This window comes from Pagrus pagrus (genome assembly GCF_965226575.1).
Source record: "Pagrus pagrus genome assembly, chromosome: 11".
Classification (NCBI taxonomy): Eukaryota; Metazoa; Chordata; class Actinopteri; order Spariformes; family Sparidae; genus Pagrus; species Pagrus pagrus.
The window spans coordinates 29,972,413-29,996,996 of NC_140195.1; the positions used below are offsets into that span (position 1 = coordinate 29,972,413).

A 24,584-nucleotide genomic window follows, 5' to 3' on the forward strand; every position below is an offset into this window, starting at 1 on the left:
AAGAGATCTGTGGTTTCCCCAATGAACGCACCACCATCTTTGGCTGTTGCAGTCCCTCAAAGCCTTAAAAAATGATGTGTAATCAGCTGGTGGTAATACCATATACTGCGTGGTCTGTAATGGGCTTAAAGCATGGATCAGAAAACAGTGGACAGGCAAGGTAGCTCTTTTCCACCCAAACACAGCTGTGGCTGAAGCCAGGTCTGATCTAAGGGTGTCACCTCAGAGAGGTGGCAGACTGACCTGGTGGCTGCTGTCCTGCTGCCACAGTCACAATATGGGCCAAGCAGGCAGAGTCAGCCACAGTCAGAACACCAGGTTAAGCCCCAAGGGATTGTGAGGGTGCCATATGTTGCAGCCACACACGCACATGTACACGAATGTGCACGCAAACACACACAAAGGTGATCCCATGGTGCAGATGGTAATTTTGCTGACACTGATCTACAAACCTAACAAAGACTGACGTGGTGTTAGTGTAAAGGTTAAACACGCACAACAGGTACTGCTGAGATGCCCTAAAGTAAGATCATGAACCTCTGACTGCTCAAGTGAGCCCATACTGAGTGCAGGACAGGAATGTCGGGGCACAACATGAAGATCAGGCTGCACTCCTAAATAAAGTTTGGGTGAATATCATGAATAAATGGAAAAGTAATGGATAATTAAACTTTGGTTAATAGTTATCTGACTGTTGTCTAACAAATAAAATGCTTTACAAACCATTTAAAAAGCAATCATAAAGTTGCAGCTGATGTTTACAACACTTTGTAAATGGTTAATAAATCCAGTGTAGTTCATTTATACACAATGTGGATGGCCATTATGAAGATGCAAATACTGTTTATAAACCTTTACAACTGCTAAATAAATGGTTTATGAAGCTTCATTGTTTGTTAACAGTTGAATAGCTATCAACTTAAGTTTAATATACTATTAATTTACCATTTAAAGTTGTCATCCATCTTGTGACCTGCAATGCCCACCATAATTTAGAGTTTTACTGAAAACAACAGGGGTAACATTCCGGCCAGTTCTCTTTTACAGTTCAGTGCTATACACTTTGAGACATAATTATGGTGTTCTGAGGATAAAGTTACATATCTTTGTATGTCTATACAAAGAAGGTTGTCAGGGGTAACTGTTGGTTGCACAGGAGCAGACCGAGCAACAAACCTGTGTATCAAGCACACTGATTGGTTGACCCAACTCTTGTAGTCTACCATCTGTTGCCAATTAACACATCAACACAGCCATTGTGGAGCAACACTGTGTTAACTGGATTTAGACAAGTGACCTCGTAGGAAAACTACTTAGATACTTTACCTGATTCAGGCTATAAAGATGTGTTCAGAGTAAACAAAACAATCTTTAGAGGTACAATTCAAAGATAAGAATTTACTGTGGCTAGCATGAATTGAGGTGAAGTTGTTTAACAATAATTTCCACTTACAGTTTAAACAAAAAGAAAAAAAAGGACGCTGAAGGGAAATACATGGGAAACTGGAGTTCCTGGTCAGTTCTGAGATGAGAGTCTGGATTGCTACACAGATGCACACAGGGATGGTTGCCTTCATTGCTATCCAGCTACAGCCTTACATCTGTAAGCTTTCATAGATATACTGCTTCAGAATAGCAAAATCTGGTTTCATGTTAGGCTGAATTGAGTGCAACAAATCTGCACAAAAGCAAGCAGGTAATTCAATGCTTTGTTGTCTGTTGCTTCTTGTGCAACAGGGACATTTGTGGAATGGAAAAAAAAAAAAGTTTTTGATCTGTGCAGATTCTTCAACTTGTGGTCAGAAATGACCATTTGGCCAATAAAAATCTGTGACTTTTAAAAGATTAAAAATCAAGGCAGAAGAAGTTCTATTAGTGAATGGTCATCAATGAGTCATCAGCACAGGCAATTAAAAGGTACATTAACCTCAATTTAGAATTGTGTGTCTTTTTTTTTTTCTAAGTGTTAAGTATTGTGAAAACTATTTGATGTTATATCAATAATATCAAACAACTACTGTAGATTAAGAACACAGCCATCAAGATGATTACATGTCCCTTCAAAAAAATTAAATACAATTTTTTTTTTTTTTTCTCACTTTAAACACAGTGACAGTCAGGTAAACTAAGTCTCCATTGCTGACCAGTTGCACAAAAAGACAACAAAGTACCCCACAAATAAGTGTGGTTTATTCTCGTATTTGGTGTGTATTGTGACTGCAAGGATTACAGGTTTGGACACAGCATGCAATGGCTTCAACTAACACTGATTCCACATGTGGTATTGTTTTTTTTAGACATCTACAAAAGGCTGACATCTTGATACTCAGCCAGGCTAAATGAACTCAGTGTATCTGACGAAGCTCACCCATGTAGCCAAGCCTCCACTTGGAAAAGGCCACTATGCTGTTGCCTATCCAGAAGAAATCCTCCAGCACACCGGACACAGGGGCCAGCTGATGGCTCTTATACAGAGCCACCTCCTTCTGTTTCTCCTTCTCCCCCTCTGAGGCGAAAGCCCCTTTAGCTGGAGGTCCAGGCATGTCTCCGGTGGCAGCCGCAGTAGTGGAACGCATCAGGGCTGAAGACACTGGGCCGATGGGGAAAAAGCTGTTCTTCTTGGATGTGTTCATTGTGAATATCTAAGATTATAGATACAAGTTGCTGTCTAAAATCACAGGGGATGTTCCCATGAAAATGTCATTTGAGAATAATTACAATTACAGCTTTGGGTAAATTAGGTACACAACATTTACCTCAAGTAGTTTTGAGTAAATGTTTCTTTTGGGTAATGTCCTGTATCCTCTGTTAGTCCACCTCTTTAAAAACTATCATCAATGGTATCAATTGCTGGTAGATTCCTTCCGAGGTTCGGGCAGAATCCGAAGAAAAAAAGCCAGCAGAAAAAATTCTCTCAATATCCGAATGATATCAACAGTTGGTCAATAATCTTGGGATGTTATTGCTCCAGCAAAACTGCTTATTGCACCGCCATCTCTTCAATATTCTTCCATCTCAAAGACCAAAAAGATGCAGTAGTATTTCTTCAAAGCTTCAATTTGTCTTCATGCTGTGCCATCATTTCCTTATTTCTTCTCTCAGCTACCATTCATCAGCAGCGCTAAAAAAGGCTGGCTTCTTATGAAAGAGCGGCTGTGGCTGCAACGATGGAAGGCAGAAAAGACGTGGAAGCACAACACACAAGCGGTAACTGTGCAACATGTGTTGGGCGGGTAGAAATCCTAAATCCCTAGGAAGCAGTAATCCTGGTCTAGGAGATTTGCTAAATGTGTGGAGTGAAACACATTGACCCACAGAAAAAGACAGAGGAAGGAGTGGAGAACATAATAGACGTCTAAAAAAATATCTAGCTACTTTTTAAGTGTCAGGACCAATTAAGAAGTTCATGTGAATTATTAGTGAATTATTACTGTTTGAGGTCAGAAGGTGTTTCCTCTGGGGGCTCTGGACAGACTATGTTCTGATATTCCCACACCTGTGTGCACACGTTCCACAGCCCCAGCCCAGCTCCACATGAAACAATCCTTTTATCAATTACCCTGCACTCACTACATCTGCATGGTTGCCTTACTGAGGCTCTGCACTTTCATCAATGTAGATTAGAAATTACATTTTATCTTTCAGTGTACAGCAGTTCTCAGTAATTTAATGTGTGTCTGCATGTCCATATTAAACTATGCCAGTTTTCATAAGCCTTTGATACTTCCATAAGAATTTACCCTGCATGGTTAAACATCCATCACAATGCCACCTAGAAAACAATGTAGGACTATAGACTGAAGTACACAGATATCAGGCTGACTCCTGAGAATGGAATGCAGCTGTCTGAGCATGTTGAGCTGTGTCAGACCTCTGGACCTGGATCTCTGACCAGCCACACTGCTTGACAAGCAGGTGCTAGGTACTAAAAATAAAACAGTTTTACAGAGCTGGTAAAATCTGACAATGAGCCGACACAAAAGCCCTGCTCAGAAGTGGCACAGCAGTGTTTCATTTAAAATGAAAACCTGTAATTTTCATTGTGGGCTTGTTAAACACAAGAATACGTCATATTTGAAGTATTTCACTTCATGACTATGGCTGGCTGTAAAATTCTTAAATACTACAAACCTTCAGCGCAAGTACTTCTCAGGGTTTAACATCTCAACAAACTGAGTATAAAGTAGATTTATGCTCTATATGTAGGGAAGTGCAACTTATCTTCAGCAGGACACCTTTAACACAGACAGATTTAACCCAGCTTATTCACATGATAGGTATTAAACAGTATCACCAGATAAGTACTCAAAAATCTTACTACTGTGTGTGCGTGCATGTGTGCGTGCGTGTGTTTAAGGTATCAAAGAGAGAGATAGAGAGATGAGTCACTGAAGTACTAAAATGTAAAAAGAAAGGCAAAGTCGAACACATGCACGATCACAATCAGTGAGATTTCTGCTCTACTGAAACTGTATCATCTCTGGGAAATGAGACTGCAGCCTGAAGAAGACGTGAGCCAACTTCACGCCAGGTGGAGAGAGAAACTGAATCTTGAGTGAGTTTTAGGAGGCGGGTAGAATACTAACATTGTTGGACAGGAACAGCTGAAGCCAACTATAAGCTGAAATGTTTAAAAATTCTACCTTTTTCATGTCATCAAACTATATTCAGCACCTCCTGAGCTTATAGAGAAAGCCTCTTATATAAGATTCGCACCACTGGACAGAAAAATGAGTACAAAATATTTGTTCAAACTTGTACGTGACCTGGTCAACACATGTCATTACATTTCATTCAGATCACAGGCATTTGCTTGTAGTGAGTGTGACCAATCCAATGTAGGACAGCACTGTAGGGGTGCCAATCTTTGGATATCTCAGGATTCAATTTAATTCCAATTCTTGCGTGTCCGATTGGATTCAAAGCAATCTCTCAATTCAAAATTCAAAATATGAAACACAACTGGAAAAGTAGGATAAACGATCTGCTTGTTACTGTTGACCGCTGCTCCGCTCCATTAACATTACATCATAACATCTTGTGACGGCATAATAAGTAATCACAAATCACATCCAGTCATTAAATAAAAGAAATGCTTCCAACTGCTGCCTCATCTGAAAATGAACTTCTAAATATCTCTAGTGTGTGAGCGCTGTAAATTGCCCTCGCTGTTAAGACTTAGAAAAATGATTTTGAATTATAGATCGATTCTGAATCGTGGGAGAAAGGAATCCAGATTCTTTATGATTTTTTTTACCCACTGACTAAAACATGTAACTTTTTCATCAAACACTATAGAGTGTCCTAAAACCCTGAAATGAGTTAGAATTTTTACACATTGATCAAGCCTGAGAGAACTTTAAGTTTTGATATATTATCATCATAGTAAAGTGTGTACAGTATAGTGTGTATGGTGTAGTGCCTAACGTTAGCCTTTTACTTGTGGCTATTGCATTTACGTTCAATGCTTAAGTGTGTGTTTGCCACAGAGTTTATTTCCTGCAATAATCTGCACCTGAAAAATACCATGAACTTTTTGTCCAGGGAACCAAGCGAATGCTAATTTACAGCTTAGCCTACAACAATACACCTGCAGCAGTCTATAACTCACCCTATAATGGAAGCTACCGGCTGCCAATAAAATGGATCAATTAATCAACTTGAATGCTCATTTTCCATTTACGCAGGCATGATCTATGACAAAAAGACAATTACTTTCATTTTCATCTATATGGAGCCCCCGCAGTTCTGAGAGTTGTCGTTGTTTCTAGGACCCAACCGATTAATCTGCCAGTCGATTTAATCGGCCAATCATAACCTATCTGAGAATAATTATAATTAAATCAGAAAAGTGTTGACGGTGTAGACGCAGGTGTTAACACTAATATTTCTCCTGATAAAGTGCAGGGAATGTGACTGGGTGTTAGTTAGAAATGATGTCCTAGAGTCACACTCAGCCCACCATGTCCTGCGATGGGGAGCGGAGCGGAGCAGTGTGGAGTTTGCCTCCACGGTAAATTTAGAACTAGTTTGAATGATGACTCCATAAAAGTTTCCCTTTTCAATTCACCCCACCTGTCCACAAGTCACGACGTGCTTCGTTATGTCGGCCATATCTCTATGAAGGAGTGTATCCTTGGGAGCAAAATATTTGTCAGTGGAGCTTTTTAAATTTAGCTGCAATTGCATTCCATAATATGTGTAATCCACATTTTGTTCTACATCTCACACATATTCAAACTTCATTCATTTATTTCCCCTCTAACTGTGGTGGCCATTGATTTCCATTCAGTGCACCAGAGGTTGCCCCATATGAGCCAGCACATACAACAGTAACCCCACGTCTTTCATCCTCTCACATATATTATCCCCTTTAAGTTGAACTTCCTCTCACATCACCACAGTTACAAGTGATCAGCAGCAGCTGGCTTGGAGCACTTCCAAAAATCTAACGTTCAAAAGAAACTAATGCTTGGCTGATAATTTCAGAGCCGAATTTCTTGGCTGCCCTGTCAGTACCCCTGGGTTAGCTGAGTAATGTAACATGCAGGTAAGCAGGGGAACACACACCTGACAGGAGTTTGGTAGAACAGAGGCAGAGGACAGGACACACCGGGCGTAAACGTGTTTGGACCTTTGCAGCAGCATGTGCACATCATTCAGAACCAGGACACACAGTTTGATGAACAGAGAGCAATGAGCTGTTGCCAACTCACCATGACCCAGGGGCTTGGCCTTCTTCCCATGTTTGCCAAGCAGACATCTTGAAACGCTGTTTTCAAACAGTACGTTGGGTTTACTGTGTCGTTTCAGCACCTTTGACCAGGTGGCATAAATGTGAATTTTCGACGACTTGTCACTGAGATACCAAAGATGAGCTGAGTCATGGAAACCCGCAACCTGCGGCATGACAACTCAACTCTCAGGGGTCTCATTAAAAACAGTGAAAAGCAGGTGAAAGTCCGCCTCAGGGGGGAATGTTCCTATTGACTGTTAGGGCAGCATTCAAGACAACACTTCCAACACTGGAGTTCTAATTCGCTCAGAAATATCCATAAATCAGGAGGTAAGTCGCTTCACAGGGAACAGTTTGCGCATCTCATTGTTCAGGTAGCTCACGCAGGCGCACACACCTGTGTTGCATTCGGGCACACACTGGAAAATAGGAAATGTGCCAACTACGAAATTAAGCCGTACTCAAATGTTGAATACCACTACTATCAAACACATCTAAGATCAGCTGTTAAAACATAGACGAACAGATATACTATATTAGTAAAAAAGTTGAAAATCCTGTCATTTCATTTCGTTTTTTGTTCACAATCGTGATCTACAGCTCTCAGGAGACATTGACAGCACACCTGTGGCTATGACTCATGGGATATGTTGTCATGTTCGATTTTTCAAACAAATTCCCACTTAAGGTTCATGTCCCAGGGCCAGTGTCAAGATTTAAGATATGCGGCCCTACCCTTCCAGATAAAACATAAAAGCATTAAAATGTTCATTTATTTGGATTTGGATTATTTTATTTATTAAGATAACTGTACAAATATGTTCTTTAAGAACTGTATATCATTGGTACATTTTAAAATACCTATCATGTTTTTCTGGGAGGAGCTTTGGAGCTTAAGCTACTTTTGTCCAGAAAGACCTCAGTGTCTTCAATTGTCATAGCAGACGTGTCATGTAATTCTGGTAATGCACCCTGTATATCTAACAGCTCACACAAAAGGGCTTTTTATACTGCACTTATCCCAGGGCTAAAAGCATTCTGCGAACCCTCGTAGCCCCAGGCTAATACAGGGTGCACACTGTCATAATCCTGGCACATTACAAAGTGGGCCGACCCTGACTTTAGCCTGGGGGCTGCTGGTTCTGCTCTGGAGCAGGGTTAGCTCTGAGTTTGTGGGGTATCCCCCGAAAATGGATTTAACACAGGGTTAAAAGTTGCAAGTTTGAAACCGGCTAAAGTAAACAGAGTAGTAACACCACATTATAGAATATAAACATTTGCTGCCTGTACCAACAGGCATTTAACCCAGAGCTAGCAGAAATGTGGTGTGAATCGTATGGGCTTAGTTAAACCTGGTTATGAATTTGTGGCTGAAGAGATCCAAAGGCCAGCTTTTAGCCCTGGCCTCAGAACAGTGGCAGACTGAGCATGTTTGAGGGGCAGGGTGGAAAAAGTTAAAGAGGCCATTACATTTTGTCCACTGGATGGAGGTCCTAGAAGACACTTTATCACGTTTTTCCTGCCAGGGGCATCCAAGAGGGCACTTTTGCTGTGTTTGATCTTTTTCCTTATTTTTAAAATGGAAATATTTACAACCTATAATCTCAACATTCCAAGGACTTCTCTTTTTTACAGTTAACACTGTCACTAATGCTATTTAGTTTATTTGTTTTTTGTTTTTTTATTACATTTATTACACAACACTATTTGAACCTGCACAATACATACATATAATATAAGATACAACTGTTGAACTGGTGTTGGACCTCGAGACAATAAAAACGTTCATGACAGCAGGTCAGTGGAAAGTAGGTCAAAGCCCTGGTGGCTAATCTTAGAGTGTGAATGTCTCCTCACATTGTGTTGTCTGTTTGTGATAGTAATAACTGCCTCTGGAGTCAGGTGGTCGGTGAGAGGGCCCAAGCACTTGGCCATTAAAGTGGACACACGGGTGACCTACAAGTCTGATTACTGTACAAGCAGTGGGAATGCTCCGTGAGGAATTCTGGGATCTCAGCATTTTGTCGCTTTATTACTATTCCCTTACAGAAAGCAACCTGCTCGCTGCTGTGCTTGAGCTTCTGCTCAAGGCTTAGTGGAGGTGCACTGGCCATGGTACTGAAATGCTCCAGCAAGCCTGTTTGCTGCCAGACTCTGCCCCACAAGCTGCTTTCAGTTCTATATAGTGCAACCGCTTGGTTTGTGAAAGCCCCTTGAGCCATGAGCAAATTATTGAGGTGGGCCACTGTGGAAAAGCAGAGTCTCCAGTGCCAAGTGTAATTCTGTTTGTATCAACTTAAAAACATATGAAAGACACAGTCTGTCTTATATTCTTCTTTAGGTTTTGAAAAAACTTATTATTTTTAACTTATATTTTTTATTCAAATTCTTATTTTATTCTTTCCAATATCTCCTTATTATTGTCTCTATGTATCTATTTTTGAGACTTACTCTTGTGCTGCTACTTATTTCCCTCTGCACTGCGGTGTTACCTGTGAATTTCTCCCAAGGAATAAAGGAACATCTTATCTTATCATATAACTAAGACACTGGGTTTATGTAAATGTCTGTGCAGGGCAGCAAAATAGGAGTTTTAACAGGCGACAAGACTATAAATGATATTATGATGAGAAAAATATGGTTTGTTTTCTGCAAGTGATGGAAATGCTGCTTTCATGAACTAGCCCCAGGGACTAAAATATGAGAGTACTGTACAGTATATCCACTTAATGGTGCTTCACATTAAACCTCTGCTTTCACCTGCTTTGTTCTTTCATTTGGTCTAATTTTGTGATCCAGGTGGCTAAATAACTCAAGAAATCCCTCCTGGTGGACTGGAAAGTTGCATATAAAACCCAGCAGGGAGAAGAAATAATGAAATGTAGTGTGGAAAAGCATTTGCGGGAGGCACAGAACCCCTACTTTGATTCCTAAGTGGTACGGCACAGACATACATCCACATTTTTTTGACAGTTGCTGTGAGGGATAACTTCAGAAAATACTGTATAGATATAATGAGGATGGAGCCAGGTGAGAATCTCTTTTCGTACTGAGATGCCATTTCAAGGTGAAAGCCTGCCCAGAGAAAGATGCACCCAATAGTCAGATGAGATTTAGCTCTAAGAAAAAAACAAATACATTGTCAGTCTCAAATGTTCCTGGAGCAAAAAGAGGAAGACAGACAGAGAGACAGTGTGTGTGACACAGACAGAGAGAGAGAGACAGAGCAATCAACTCCCTCTTGTCATTTATAAATAACAGGAACAGGATATTACATCAACCCCTGCACAGGACATATTAAGGCCAGACTGCTCTGTCTGTTAAGTTTATAATGCCCTTGTGCACTTAGCATTATTACTGTTCATTGCATGAAAGGTTTCTGCAGTCAGAGTGTGGATCTGCTTCAAACGGCATGCACACTGTCCACCATTTACCATCTTATAATGGTGACAAGTCAATCCAACAATAAAAAGTACAATTTGCCAAATAACGTTTGCAAGTGTTCTCCTTTTGGATTTAATGATAGTGTAAATATACTGTTTTGAGGTCGATCCTGCAGTTTTAATAGTGATAAATCTCTTCTTCCCTGCTAGCAGCACCAAGAGGCTACTTTTTACACCCTCAAGTATGAAAGTTATGACAGTAATAAACAGCAGAAGACTGTGAGAGGAGAGGTTGGGGGGGGATCAGAGTCATCATGACTCATCCTCTGGGAACCAGAACCAATTTCATGCCAATATAGCTGGTAGATTTTAAAATATCTCTCTAGATGAAAATGTGTGGTGGTCAGCTGAACCAACCAACAAACTGAGATCGTCCTATGAGAAAAATACCAAAAATGAAAAACATACAAAATAAAGAATATCAAAACGCAACCAACAAAGCCAACTAACTCACCTATGTTAGATATGTTTTAGAAAAATGCTGTTTTTCCATCCAATAGAATTCTTTGCCCTTTATACATCAATGTCAAGGAGCACTGAAGCTGATCTCAATCAACCTAACTGATGCAATGTTTTGCTAGCTTTTACTTTCAGTGTTCCATATGTCTGCATGTCTGTACACTATGTGTAACATTCAGACTGAAGACACCAGGTTGTTATCGATGCACTATTTCATTGAAAATACAAATAAAAACACATCATTTCATCCACACTTCCTCACAGTTCAGAGTGACACATTTCATGTTAATTAAAAACACACACATACATTCACACTCCAGAATGTCCCAGCTATCATATTCACTTGGACTACAAATGATCAGCAGTTCCATTGGTTCATCACAGCATTTCACACAGTTGTAGTGTGTGTGTGTGTTTGTGTTTGCGTTTGTGTGTGTGTGTGTGTGTGTGTGTGTGTGTGTGTGTGTGTGTGTGTGTGTGTGTGTGTGTGTGTGTGTGTGTGTGTGTGTGTGTATACACTCCACCCACATTCCCTCTTTGTGGATTGGGACTTCTTCCAACCAACATGCATTATACAAAAACAAGAGGGGACACTTCTTCACTTCTTCTGCTGCCCACACTTTAACAAGAAAAGAGAGAAGCTCTGCCTCCACCTTTATTTCTTCTCCTCTTTGCCAGATTCAAATAAGGAACGAACATATTTACCATCTATTTATAGAGAGAGAAAGAGTGAGAAAAGAGACGGCCAAGCAAACACCACAAAGCAAAAGGGCTCTTCATTTTATTCCTCGCTTTGCTGTCGGTGGCACTAGCTTTTTGGAATTATAAAAGCTCAAAATAGAAGCAGGTTTTAAAATAGAAACTATTATCTGGATGTTATTGTACAACAATCTAATATATTGTGTATATATGGTGATATGCTGATATATAATTTACATATATAGTGTAGTATATACAGTATGTCTATGTCAAAACAAAGGTAATTAAGCCATGTACATACAGTATATACGTACAGTATGTGTGTTACATTTGTGCATATTTGTCCAATATATAATTTCATTTTCTAATAATCATAATTGTTTCTTAAAGGAACTTGGGGCAGGATCTGTGAAAAAATAAACATGCATTTTAAGTTTTTAATGCTAATGAGTGATGAAGCGTCAAAACCAAAAAGAATGAGCCCCCCCACGTATCTCTCCATTGCCTTGAACAGGCTGTGTGCTGCATAATGTACTGCAATTCGGTGTCCGAATTTCCCGCGCAGTCCTGCGGACGTGACGTCAGATGACGCTGAATGCGCGTCCTCGATGGCTTTCGACTTGGATACGCGAAGAAGACAAGCGCGGTGGACCCAAGCTAATGTTTGGGTAGTAATGGATTCTGCGACGGCCAGCAAACGACCCACCACCACACAAAGTCCACCAAAAAGTCATACTAAGAAGAAAACAAAGGTTTTATCAGCGGCATGTCGTGAGTCGAAACGAAATTACGACCAAAGTCGGGCTGCCACCCGAATAAACATCGGATACGCGTTCGACTCATGGAGGCAGCTTCAACTGGAATTGGGACTGAAAACAGATGCTGACATGGCTCATTTCCTAGTAACCAGGTAAGAAAACATTACAGGTCATGTGTAGAGCTTGATTTGAAAATCATATGAGATCATCAAGGACTCAGAGTGAACTAACGTGCAAAGTAGCGTAAGCTGCAAACATGTAAATTAGTCCACCGCTGTGTAACACTGAATAGTTACAGACTGCGCATTTTCCACGGTCCTTTAGTCTGAAACCGAATAGTTAGAAATACGTCCCTTTATATATGGGACCGAAAGCCCAACCTGTTATCCGGGAGGTGACGTTAGCAGCTGGCTGTAGCCACAGGCTAACGGTTTGTTTGTGTCTGTGTAGCAACATTAGCCGCTTACACACAGCAATCCCGTATCAGAGACGATATTTCTGTCCCCCAATATGCCGTCTTTGCTTTCGCCTGTGCTTTTCAGACCGTAACGGTAAATCGCTGCGCTTGTGTGTCGCTACACACAGCGAGCCGGCTTCCCGGCTGCTTCGTGTGTGTAGGGGATAAGGCATCAGCTGCACTGCTGTGAAGAGTTCATGCGCTCCCGCTTGGCTGATGGCTGCAGTTACCCTAACAGCCACAACGGCCGTCGTGTCACTATTGAGTCTTATTTCTTGATCCTGCCCCAAGTTCCTTTAAAATGTTCATGACTAAGTTAAGTAATGCATATAAATATTGTCATTATAAAGAATTAACATTTTAAAATCACATATGTCAATACATATTTTTATGTTGAACATATGGCTACGGATGACTGTATGCCATGGTTAGTTTAATTTAAGTGAAAAAAAACAAAACAGATATGCCCAACTATGTGTCCTTTATCAGGAATTAATGGACAACATGGAGTCCATTAATTAACGGACACCTTGAATGATATTATCCTGCTTATACCATGATGATGAAAATAAACAGTATTTCAAAAGCAATGACTTGCCTGGCAGCACCTCAGAGTTTGACTAATACCTGGAACAATCACTAAAATCCCACAAGGTTCTTATGTAATGGAAACTTTGTTCCGAGACGTAACGTAGGTGCTAACTTTAAACAAACTCATTACATCATTACAATGTTATGTATCGAAAACTTGTATTATGGATCCCATTGTCACCATGGACACCATTCAACCTATTACAACACACAGTATCATCAAAATGATTTTGAAGCTGTTATTTTAGTAAAAAAAAATATGTTGCATAATGTTGTTTTATAATACTTCATTTTCACAGTTCATTTTGTTTTTTTTTTGTTTTTTTACATTTTTGATTCTTTAGGTCGGATAGATAGCTGTTAGCAATGTAAGCTAGCCGCAATGCAAATGTTAGGTCAAAATGCCTCTTTTTACACTTGGTGCTTGGAAGAGCTGCCAGACTGTCTTGTGAAAGCAAGCAGTGAAAGATTGAAATCACAAATCATAGAGAAGGGTGATTTTCTCTGCTATTATGTGTATATGCAGAACTTTTTGGAAAGCCAGCTAGGCTAGCTGAAAGACTAACCTGGTTAAAAACACCTATGTTATTACCAAAATGATCAAAATTGCTAAAAACACTATTATAAAAATGAACAGTAACAATATATACAAAGTAAACTGTGTAAAAGTATTTTGGTTAAGTAATGAATGAAAAAACACTGAGATAACTATAGACATATACTGTAACATAGAGTTGGCACTAGAAAGTAAAAGTATGTGCGCTCAGTAAAGAGGATATACGTCACACTACAATGTGAAGTGAAGACTACGACATTGTAACGGGAGATACAGTTCGCTCAGCTCATTGAACACTTTGGCTCAGCTATTAGCATGGAATCATCATGCTAGCAAGATTCATAGTCAATACCTTTGCATACGGTTGACAAATATATTTTGATGATATGTTTAACGACAAAGCTAGCTAACTATCCAGTCATGTCATTGTAATATATTTGGTTTGACTTGTGTCACAGTCTTTCTCTGTCCGTTCATTTCCTCGTCACTGCAGACCTACTTAAACGGTCCATTCTCACTCATACTCTGTCAGTTCATCCAAGGTGCTGTGTTTGTTTGTTGTTGCTTTGATCTTTTGTGGATTTGCTTTGGTTCCCTGCCCACCTGTTACCTGTACCTGCCTGTGAGCTCTTTTCTATTGTTAAACCAAAGAAATCATCCTGCTGTCTCTATGGTCTACATTTGGGTCCTTCGCCTGTTGCCACTTTCTGTGTCCCAGTGACAACGTGGCCCTGCTGGATGAAAAAGCAGGACCCTGGTGTGGAGTTACCGAATCATCTGAAGCTGCCAGATGGCATGGTGGCACAGAGAAGGCTGAGCCCTGCTGCTTAGCTCTGCAGGAACACCACAACCATCGCAGCATGTGTGTGAATGTGAGTGTTAGTGTGGAGTTGATTCGGAAGATTATCTTCAGCAGTATCCCTTGAAACCTTTTCATGTTCACATAAACACACAGTAACCTCATCTGCATGAATGATTTCTCAATCTGGTAAATTAGGACGAGCGTTTTCTGTGGACAGTCCTCGTTTTTGGTGTCCTGTCCCGCAAAGTTAAATAATATTTTGTGTGGCAGAAAAAAAGTAGCAGAGCCTATGGTTAAAATCTCAATGACGTTATGCTTGTTTTGGCCAACAAAGGGGGTTGCTTACTACAGCACAGTCATATCACTATCAGTCATTCTTACTATTTGCTTGTGCTATCTTATGAAAAAAACATTTTATGGGAAAACTGCCAGAAATGCATCCACAACATCACCAGAGACATCTTAGAGCTGAGAAGAAGGAGGAAGACTGGATGAGAAGAAGACTGAAGGAGAAAGTTGATTAAAGGTAAAGATCTGATTACAGAGCCTGCAATTTAATTATTTCAAACAATGTTTTTGAGCTAAAATACAAAACTGAGGCAAGCATGGCTATCTGCCAAAGTATTTATCTATATACTGTACTATTTCTTGTTATGTACTGGAAAGGAAGGCGAGGAGAGTGAGAAAAAAAAATAAAAGTCATACATGAAACCAAAATTGTTCTCGTTTTTCGTTTCATAGATAATAACATTGACTATTTTAATGATATATTGACCGCCGAAGTGGTAATGTCCCCCGAGTTTTATTTCAGAAATCTGGTAACCTTTTGGTAAATGCTGTTGCTGCTGAGTGTATGCCTACAATTGACATTTAATCCTCATGGCTTCTGTTCTGTTGTTCACAACCATCTCTATACTGCAAATGATGTATTGCTGTGTTAGCAAAGTTGCTAGTTTTTGATCATAAGACAAGTCAGTCCATTTCTACAGGTTTAGCAGGTAGCATGTTATAGCTACAGTGTAGGTGTTACTGTCTCTGTTTCAGGTTATGTTAGCTTGGTGTGCTGTTACTGTTCTAAGTTGTGTGCAAAACTAAACTTTGACTGCTGCATGTCAAAAAATGCCTGAGCATGCATGTTTACTTCAAGCCATAAGGTTGTTATATAAGTTTTATAAGTTTTGTTAAGTTAAGTTAAGTTTGTTTGTAGCGTGTAATGTTACATTACATCTGAAAAATTGTCATGGAAACCTGCAATTTGTATTTTTTCAGTAGTTTTGTTGCACTTAGAAACTGCGAAATCACACAAAATACAAATTTTGACACAATGTTGCTTGAATGACATCATCTCATTGAGACTGGATTGGACCAGTAAAGACCCCTGAAAAGATATGTTGAGAAGTATCTCTTAATTTAACACAAATGGTAAGTATGCTACACAGTTTGCATGGAAGAAAAGGTGAGTGAACGGTCCGAGTTCCATGAATCTTCTGTAAGCAGCACTATGGCTCCTAATTAGTGCTGAAATGATTCTTGTTTACTGCTTTATCCATTTTATCATTTAATCATGAAAATAATAATCACCAGTTGCAGCCCTACTCTTGAGAACCTACTTCAAATGAAACTGGATCTATCAGGTGCTTTTCAACTAAATATTTTAGCAATAAAAATGCTTCACATAGGAATTTGTGAGGAATAAAAGAGCATTGTGCCTGTACAGGTGAAAAAAAATAGAGCTGCATCCAGCAGGTGGTAAACCTAAAAGCAGCAGGGTTATCAAAGAGGAGAGGATTTAAAAGATCCATCAGATTCCCTGGGGGAGGGACTGTAAAACCAGAGATCACATTCTCAGAAAGAGAGGCTCCTGGACAGAGCTGAGAAAGAAGCAAGCAGGCAAGGAAGAAGAAGAGAGTGTAGAAATGGCATAAACAGCTCTGCAATTCCACAGATTTCCCCTTGAAGTTTCAATCCACTTTTTGTTTTGACTCCCTCTGACGTTTATTTTCAGAGCTTTCCCTCCCAGCTCACAACTGCAAAAGCTGTCACCACTGTATTTAAATCAAATCTACCCTGAGAACTCAGCGGCACTCGTTCCAGTGGCCAATTATAGCTGTAGTCCGTATGCACTGAATAAATCACCAAGTTGCTCTCAAAGAGAAGGAGAGATTGTTCATTTTCTGGTGTCTTCAGGCTCCATTCATCCTTTAATTCAAACAAAAAACACTCTTAATGCCCAGAGGCAGTTCACTTCTACTGTTCACTGTCTCATTACTAGCATTACAATGACACACCAAGGAGAAATTGACTAAATAACAGTTCCATTTATATTTTTAGCCTGACAAATGGCGTCTTGGCTACAATTTGCAGAGCAAGAGTGGGTTTTTTTGTAAGGCCTGCATACCAGCTTCCAATTTTCACTCACCTAAACTGTGACTCCAAATTGAACCCAGGGAGTTTGCATCATTGTTACTGCCACAAACCACATAGGCAACATGATGATAAAAATGTCATCTGTGTGCCACTCAGGGTTTAGCTCCCTGAATGCATGACATCCACTGGGCCGATTTGATGATCATCTAAGGTTTACACAATAAATACTGATATGTAGATATCAAGGGTGGGCATGGAGTGACCCAAAAGACATCATCTAAAGACCAAAACATGTCATCTCTGAGTACAAAAATGCAATCTTTGGATACAAATAAAGGATTGAAGGAGAATAGGTTGAATTCTCTGCATTTTTGCATTTAAATTAGTATACAGTAGATATAGAGACAGCTGATGGCATGCAACAATGGTCCAAGTGCAAAATATGTGACATGGAAACCTAGATATGACATCTTTAGGCCAACAAATGACTAAGCCATCATCATCATCACCATCTACAGACACCACCTTAAGAGCTATGGGTGTTTCCAGGCATGAAGAAGCAAATGATTAAACTGTAGGTCTACTGATGTCTCAGGTCTTAGGCTGTCATCTCAGAACCTAAAGACACCATCAAAAGATCATATTAGGATTCTTTTGGTCTATAATAATCCAAAGGCCTTCACACACAATCTAAAGATCTAAAGACCTAAAGACCTTGCTTTAATATGCTCTCTGTATCTGGATATCCTATTAGGTAGTAATGTACAGCATGTTCATCCCAGAAGTAAATGCATTCAGAACGCATCACACTGGCCGGACCACATTACAGCGATGGTATAGCCTGACTGCATTCTTTTAAAAAATGGAAGTTTGAAAGGTCACCAAATTTCTGAATCTTGCTGGTAGTTTATCCACCACCCTCATCGTAAATGTATTTCCCATATATGTAGATATAATATATTGCAATGGCAAAAAATGTGTAATTGAACAAAAATAAATAAATAATATATACCAATTATTGATGTTTTACATATTCTGTATCGTCAGAAATATGACTTAATTTTCGAAAACATATTACATTGTAACATATACACAATATATTTGAAGTACTAGATTTTTCAATACATCAGGCTATTATTATGATTATTATGGATGTATCATCAAAAAGTACATTCATTATATTTTGTAGTACATTGGTGTGTATTGTTAAATATATGTGGACTACTTCCATATATTTAAATGTATTTTTAATATATTTCATGATATTTTTCTGTATATGTAACTAAAATGTATGCTTGTTCCATAAAGGCAAACATACGTATGCCAGGTGTGGTACAAAGGGAAACAAGAAGCCAACCTCAGTTATAACACCTCATCTTAGAGTCTAAATTCTGATGTTTGGACATAATAATGATCATAATGATATCACATGGTTAACACTGAGGTTAACCAGTGTTAAAACTAAATGCCATGATAACTAGTTCATGACTTTGGACTGCAATTGCAAGCCAGAGGAAACGTCAGCCTCAGTGCAGGGGATCAGCAAGCCTTTCTCTATTTTTGTGCTGTGAGTTAAGCTAAACTGCTGGAACTAATAATGGGTCCATTAGCACCTGACTCACTAAGAGCTACGGATAGCTGTCACATAAAAACTGAGTAGAGAAAACGCTGACTGAGTTTGGATGATAATATTTTCTGTGATGCAGGTGAATTTGGCCTGAAGGCAATGACACAATAAAGTTTGTCTTATTAATATTTTCTTTTGTAAAAAGAGCAAAACAAGATTGAAGCTTGAAGAGATGGTTTGTTGAAGCAACATTTGTCATTGTCAAACAGTAAAACCTAGGGACTGAAGAGTAATTCGTCTGTCAGAGAGTAACAGGGAGCCAAAACAACCTCAGCGGCTGACACAACCTCCAATGTCTGCAGACAATACAAAGCAAAACACACTTCCTTCATAGTGGAGCAGTCTCCTCTTACAGCTGTAGCACGTTGGTAGAATCCTGCTGAAAACTGATTTGTATTGCTGCTCAACCAGGAAGATACTGATACAAGGGTCTACAGAATTCATATAATATTCGTCAACTTTTTAATTTACCTTTGTATCTCACCTTTAGCTTTAGCTTTAGGCTCAGTCCCAACATCAAATTAACAGTCTATAGTTCTACAGAGGTCTACAGATATCAAGAGACAGGATGTGGCACTCATTTAGATACTACAAAGTACAACTTCTAAAAATCAAGAGAGCCTTCGCAGTCTAAAAGGTTTATTTCAGCTTGTTCTGAAACAAGGGGCAGCCCAGCATACACCGATCAGCCAAAACATTAAAACCACTGACAGGTAAAGTGAATAACGTTGATCATCTCCTAAAATGCAATGTTCTTCTGGAAAACCTGAGGTTAGCATTCATGTGGATGTTATTTGAGGCGTAGCATCCATCTAAACTCTGTTGCAGACCAAGTATGCCCCCCCATGGCTCCCCCAGCTGGACAATGCGCCCTGACAGACAACAAAGACCATTCAGGAGCATGCCAAAGAGCTTGAGGTTCTGACCTGACCTCCAAATTCTACAGATCCATACAAGATTAAGGATCCATGTTACATGCCCAGCTCAGTCACCAGAATAAAATGTTGACAGGAAATGTTTCTGCTGTCCATTGATGCGTTCACATTTGTACTCGTCATACAAACCATGGTGACATTTCTACAATATGTGTCAAATCACATTGCTTGTATATGACCTGACTTTCATACCAGGAGGTGGGTTGCTGGTGGAGTTAGGCATCAAAGGAGCCAAGCCAGTTCGAGACTGCAGTTCAACATCTGTAAATGTGAAACCACTGGATACTGTTTGACAATTGGGATCACAGTGTTTCAACATTTGTAAGCGTGATAACGGAGGCTACCTCAGTACATCTCCAGCTGTGTTTGTGCCAAGCAAAGGAGGTATTCAATACAAAAACATGATCTTTTCCGAAACCAAGTGTGTTCGTGCAGAGACCTAACCAGACTATAGGCACAGTATGTTACAACATAAAACTGAAAATAACTAAGTAAATAAAAAGTGTAAAGCTACAACATAAATAAATGTGAAATTTCAACATATTTGTGTTTTGCAGATGGGTACATTGGGAACAATCATTCTGGTGGTTGGGTTGAACATTCTGGAACAAGTCAGATCCATGGATGCCCCCGCTCGCAACCCACAGGACCCAAATCAGCCACAACATTAAACGTTATTGTGGCTGTTTTGAGTCCTGTGGGTTGTAAGGGGAGGCCTCCTTGGATTTCTGCTGAGGGGACCACTACCATCAGGCAAAGCCGTAGCCATGGGGATGTAAATACATCGGCTGTGGTGTTTAGATGAGTGCGACATGTGAAAAAAGATCAACCCAAATGTCATAACCCAAGATTTCCCGGCAGGACGTTGAATTTTAAAGAGATGATTAATGTTATTCGCTTCACTTGTTACATATTCACATCCCCTACAGAGAGAAATGTCATGACTTTAGGAAAGTGAACAAGAGTGCCTGAGGAGCTGGGAACAGTCAGTCATCTGAGAAGTGTCCCTGTGGTCTGATAGTTTTCATCACAGGGCTAATGACGTGCCTTGGCAATTTCAGTTTACAATGCATCAATCAATTTGCACTTCTTTACCAGCAATACATGTTTTGACATTATCTTTCATAGGAGCCTCGTGATGTTTAAAAGTGGAGGCGGGAAGTGTTTATTCTGAAGAAATCAAAAATGATAACACCCACTAGTTGACACTTCTTTGTCTCTGATGCAGCTGCATCTATTAAAAGACACTGAAAAACAAAATCACCTTTTTTTCCAATCACAGTGATGTCCTGCATACACACATTTCCCTAATGCATGCAGCATCTTGCATCATGGGTATTGTTAGGAACTCCCACTAGTGCTCGACAACTTGTATTGACTCCAAAGCTAAACAAAGAAAACCCATGAAGTTGATTTGGAGAATCGCTCTGTGAAGAGTGATTAAATCTTGAAGCCCACTGCTTTTCTCAGCCGCAAACACTCACTCACACTGTGTGTGCACACTACAGTGCTCTCCCTCTTCACACACAAACACACATTTTGAACAATTGCAGACATCCTTGAAACACAAGACAGCATTTCCCACACGCATGACTGTCAACCATGAAGAATCTCTCATTCCTCTTGTGCTGAAGCGGTGCTCCAGATTAAGAGAGTGTGGGCTGCGTTTATGAAGCCTCCTTATCAGAGAGGTAAGGTGCTCTCCCCCACATCATCCGTGCAACGCTCATTAAATCTATTAGCATAACAACCAATAGCCAGTGGTGATAACTCCCCTGTGCAGAGCCTCATCACATGATCAGACTCACAGCTGTTCAGCAGCAGTTCATCCAGGCTTTGACACCGCGACACGTGTTTCTGGATGAGTGAAAATTTTATTTTTAGCTTTTTGTACATGTATTCACCTGCAGCATGGAACAACACAGGGGAAATAATCAACTCACAATATTGCAATAACATGTAGAGCCGAAGGGTGCAGAGACTCAAGTCACATGTTCCAGATGAAGAGTTCCATTCCAAATTACATCATCCATATGCTGCCCGTTCAAAATGAACTCTACTCATTCCCTTTGGTGCCTGCTGCGTGGCTGATCAGCATTTACAGGCTTCATGCAGTGGAGCAGCTGTAAAGCTGAGCAAAGCTACAGGGTTAAGTAGAAATTACAGAAGACTGCGGTTCAAAACTAATTTCCTCAAAATCCTCAGGGATTTTGAGGAAATTTCTCATCTGAGAAAAAGATTTAATCTCATCAGAAGCACTGGATTCCACTTGTTTGAGTGGTTATGCTCCTTCGTGTCTATGTAGTATGTGGCAAGACTGGTGAAACACATGTCAGCTGGAGCCACATTTCACAAAGATGCCTCAATGGACAAGTCTTCCAAACTACAGGATTTAATATACAATTAGCATAGAATTCCAAAACGACCCTTAAAAGCATCTTCTGGTCTCACAGTGCCTCCCAAAACTTCAACAAATCACTGATACAAGATGATTTATATGAAGGTTTTCTCCATATACGGATAAGGTCTAGTTAGGCAAAAACCTACTTGGCAGGGTTTAGAGAAAGATCATGGATTTTTAAAAATAGGATAAAGATTGTGAAGGCCTTAAGAACCTTTGTTGTCATGACAGGGTTTCCCCTGATAATAGTTTGGACAACACATGTCTTTGTGTCTTCACACAAAACAGAAATGTGCATCTTTTCTTTCAAAGGTTAACACTGTTGTGGAAAACCCTGCATGGTTATCAAAAACATTTTAAACTACTTGGTCAAGCTTGTGGCTGTATACTTGAAACAAAGTACTGTAGTTCTTTTCTAAGAAATAGCTATAACTGCCCACACATTCGAGCAGTCTCTTCAAAAGAACGTAGTCACATGCATACAAAGTAAAGGAAATGGTTGTGTGAAGAGAGAAGAGAGGATTTCCATACACAGCTGACCAATCCCTGCGTTAAGGTGCAATTGCTGGTATCACATGTTACAAACATCGTCAGAGGCAGTGTGCGGAGAAAAGGCTTAAAGACACTGAAATTGTTTAATTTAAGTTTAAACTAATGCTTGAGGTCAAAGTCAGCAGAAACCATCACTGGTTGTGTTAACCTGAGCACCTATGTAATGTTTTGTTTCTGTTAACTGTCAGTACGTAGGATCTAGCTGCATCATTTTCAGGCTACATCATGGCTCACGTGTCATGTGTTGCTCCTCCTCTTTACAAGCTGGGTCAATTTTTGACTGAACACAGCCTCTGAGACTGACAGATGTCAGCTTGAAGACAGGGGATACAGTATGGAGGTGATTTACAGCAGCTCTGACTGGGACTATGACACTGGGGATGAGGAGACACAGCAGGCGGGGACAGGAGAGGTTAGCAGTAAACTTCAGTAGACATCTCTGCATCACTGTTATTTCCTCACACTGTTGATAAAGTCAGGTCTCTTTTATGTTTTAAAATACAGCAGTTATGTCCCAGTAGCAACAGAAACAGTCAGAGGTGTGCTGCAGGTTTTCACACGAGCTCTATTTAATGCATCTGAATTCACAATATCCTGCTTTAAATATGTTTTAAATCTTTCTCTTGTCAGTCAAGTCACAAGTATGAACTTTAATCACTCTATACTACTATACTCTGTTGATCAGCAGTCAGTAGCAAGCTGCTGAGCAGCAGATACAAGTTCAGTAGTTCTTTCACAATCATGATATCATTAGACAAACCATAAAAACAGTTTGCTTCCGATCATCCCCATTGAACACTTAACTGAGAGTGAGATGGAGCTCATGAGGGAGCAGAACACTGTAAGTACGTTCAGCATAACACCAGTTTCACCTTTGCTCCTGACAGACAGGAGTCAGAATCCACAGTTTACAAAAAGCAATTCAATTTATTTTAGGCCTTTGAACAAACCACTGATTAGGTCGCTTATCTTTTTTCTCTTTCAAAATAAATGCTGTTCACAAACACTCCAATAAGCACTTAACTGGCACCTGAACGAGGGCTGTTTGCCATTCTGTAATCCTTCCAGTGTTTCCACACATTAACAGCAGCTCTTGTCTAATCCTCAGCTATCCTTGTTCCTTCGTAGATGATTTTCCTCTGATCCTTTCTGGGTCAACATCTCTGATCAAAGACTGAAGAGAAGCAAGGCCTCTGAACACTGTCTTGATGTTAATTCTGACATGTCACAAGTCCCCGCTGAAAGGTCAAGTTCTAATAATGGCTCTGTGCCGTGCCTTTGTTACCGTCCCTTTCAGTGGGGTTGTGCCCAGAGCCAGCAAAGATGCCTCATATTCTGTTGGGACATTCTTCTCACATAGCTGTTAATGAAACACCAGTCTGCTAGCTTATTCAGCTATGTCACACTGGAATCACCTGTATTCATGCTAGTGAAGTTATGAGTTTCGAGTTGTGGGTGCAAACCCTCTTGATTTCAGCTGATGACGGATTAACAGGACAAAGCAAGTAGGAGGTGACAAGAAACTGTCACTCGAATGACAAAGAGAACACATTGTTCCGTGAATTTTTGTGTTAGCCAGGATGAAATGTTGGCAGTGAACGTTCTGCAAACAACTGATACGCTCACATTTAAATGTGTTCTTCGTACAATATTGACATTTGTACAAACATGTCATAAACATATCATATCAAGTTCACATAACATGTTTGTGTCCTGACTTTCATATCAGTAGGGCGAGGGGAAGGTGTCGAAAAGGCTGCCAAGCCAGTGACTGCAGCAACATTTGTAAGAGGGGAACCACTGGGTATTTATAAGAAGTCCTTAAGATAAGATAAGATAAGATAATCCTTTATTAGTCGCACAACAGGGAAATTTGCAATATTACAGCAGCAAAGCGGATAGCAAAAATCGTGAGCATCAATTTAAACAGCACTAATACATAAGTCAAAAATATAGAAAATATGAGTAAAAATGTAGTAGAAACAATATAAATAAGAAACAAAACTCGAAAAAATATTGACACTATTGCACATTGACAAGAATATTTACACCGCTGCACCATTAGGACAACTTCAACTTCATTTTCTGCTTCAACCTAACCACATCATACAGTAAGCACAGCATTATCACAAAATTGCAAAAATGAAGCAACATAAAAATTGCAACATAAAAAATGTAAAGTTTCAACTATTGGTGGTTGG

The 24,584-nt window shown here is 39.9% G+C and overlaps 1 protein-coding gene across 1 annotated transcript in view; it reads right to left on the reverse strand.

The window, feature by feature from the left end:
• Positions 1-7,013, reverse strand: part of plch2a (phospholipase C, eta 2a) — a 66,082-nt gene extending 59,069 nt beyond the window's left edge. Inside the window, exon 1 of the mRNA XM_084367073.1 lies at positions 6,717-7,013. Coding sequence (XP_084223199.1) covers positions 6,717-6,909 — 193 coding nt within the window. The 5' untranslated portion in view covers positions 6,910-7,013. The remainder of the gene's footprint in view (positions 1-6,716) is intronic.
• Positions 7,014-24,584: the final 17,571 nt, after the last annotated feature.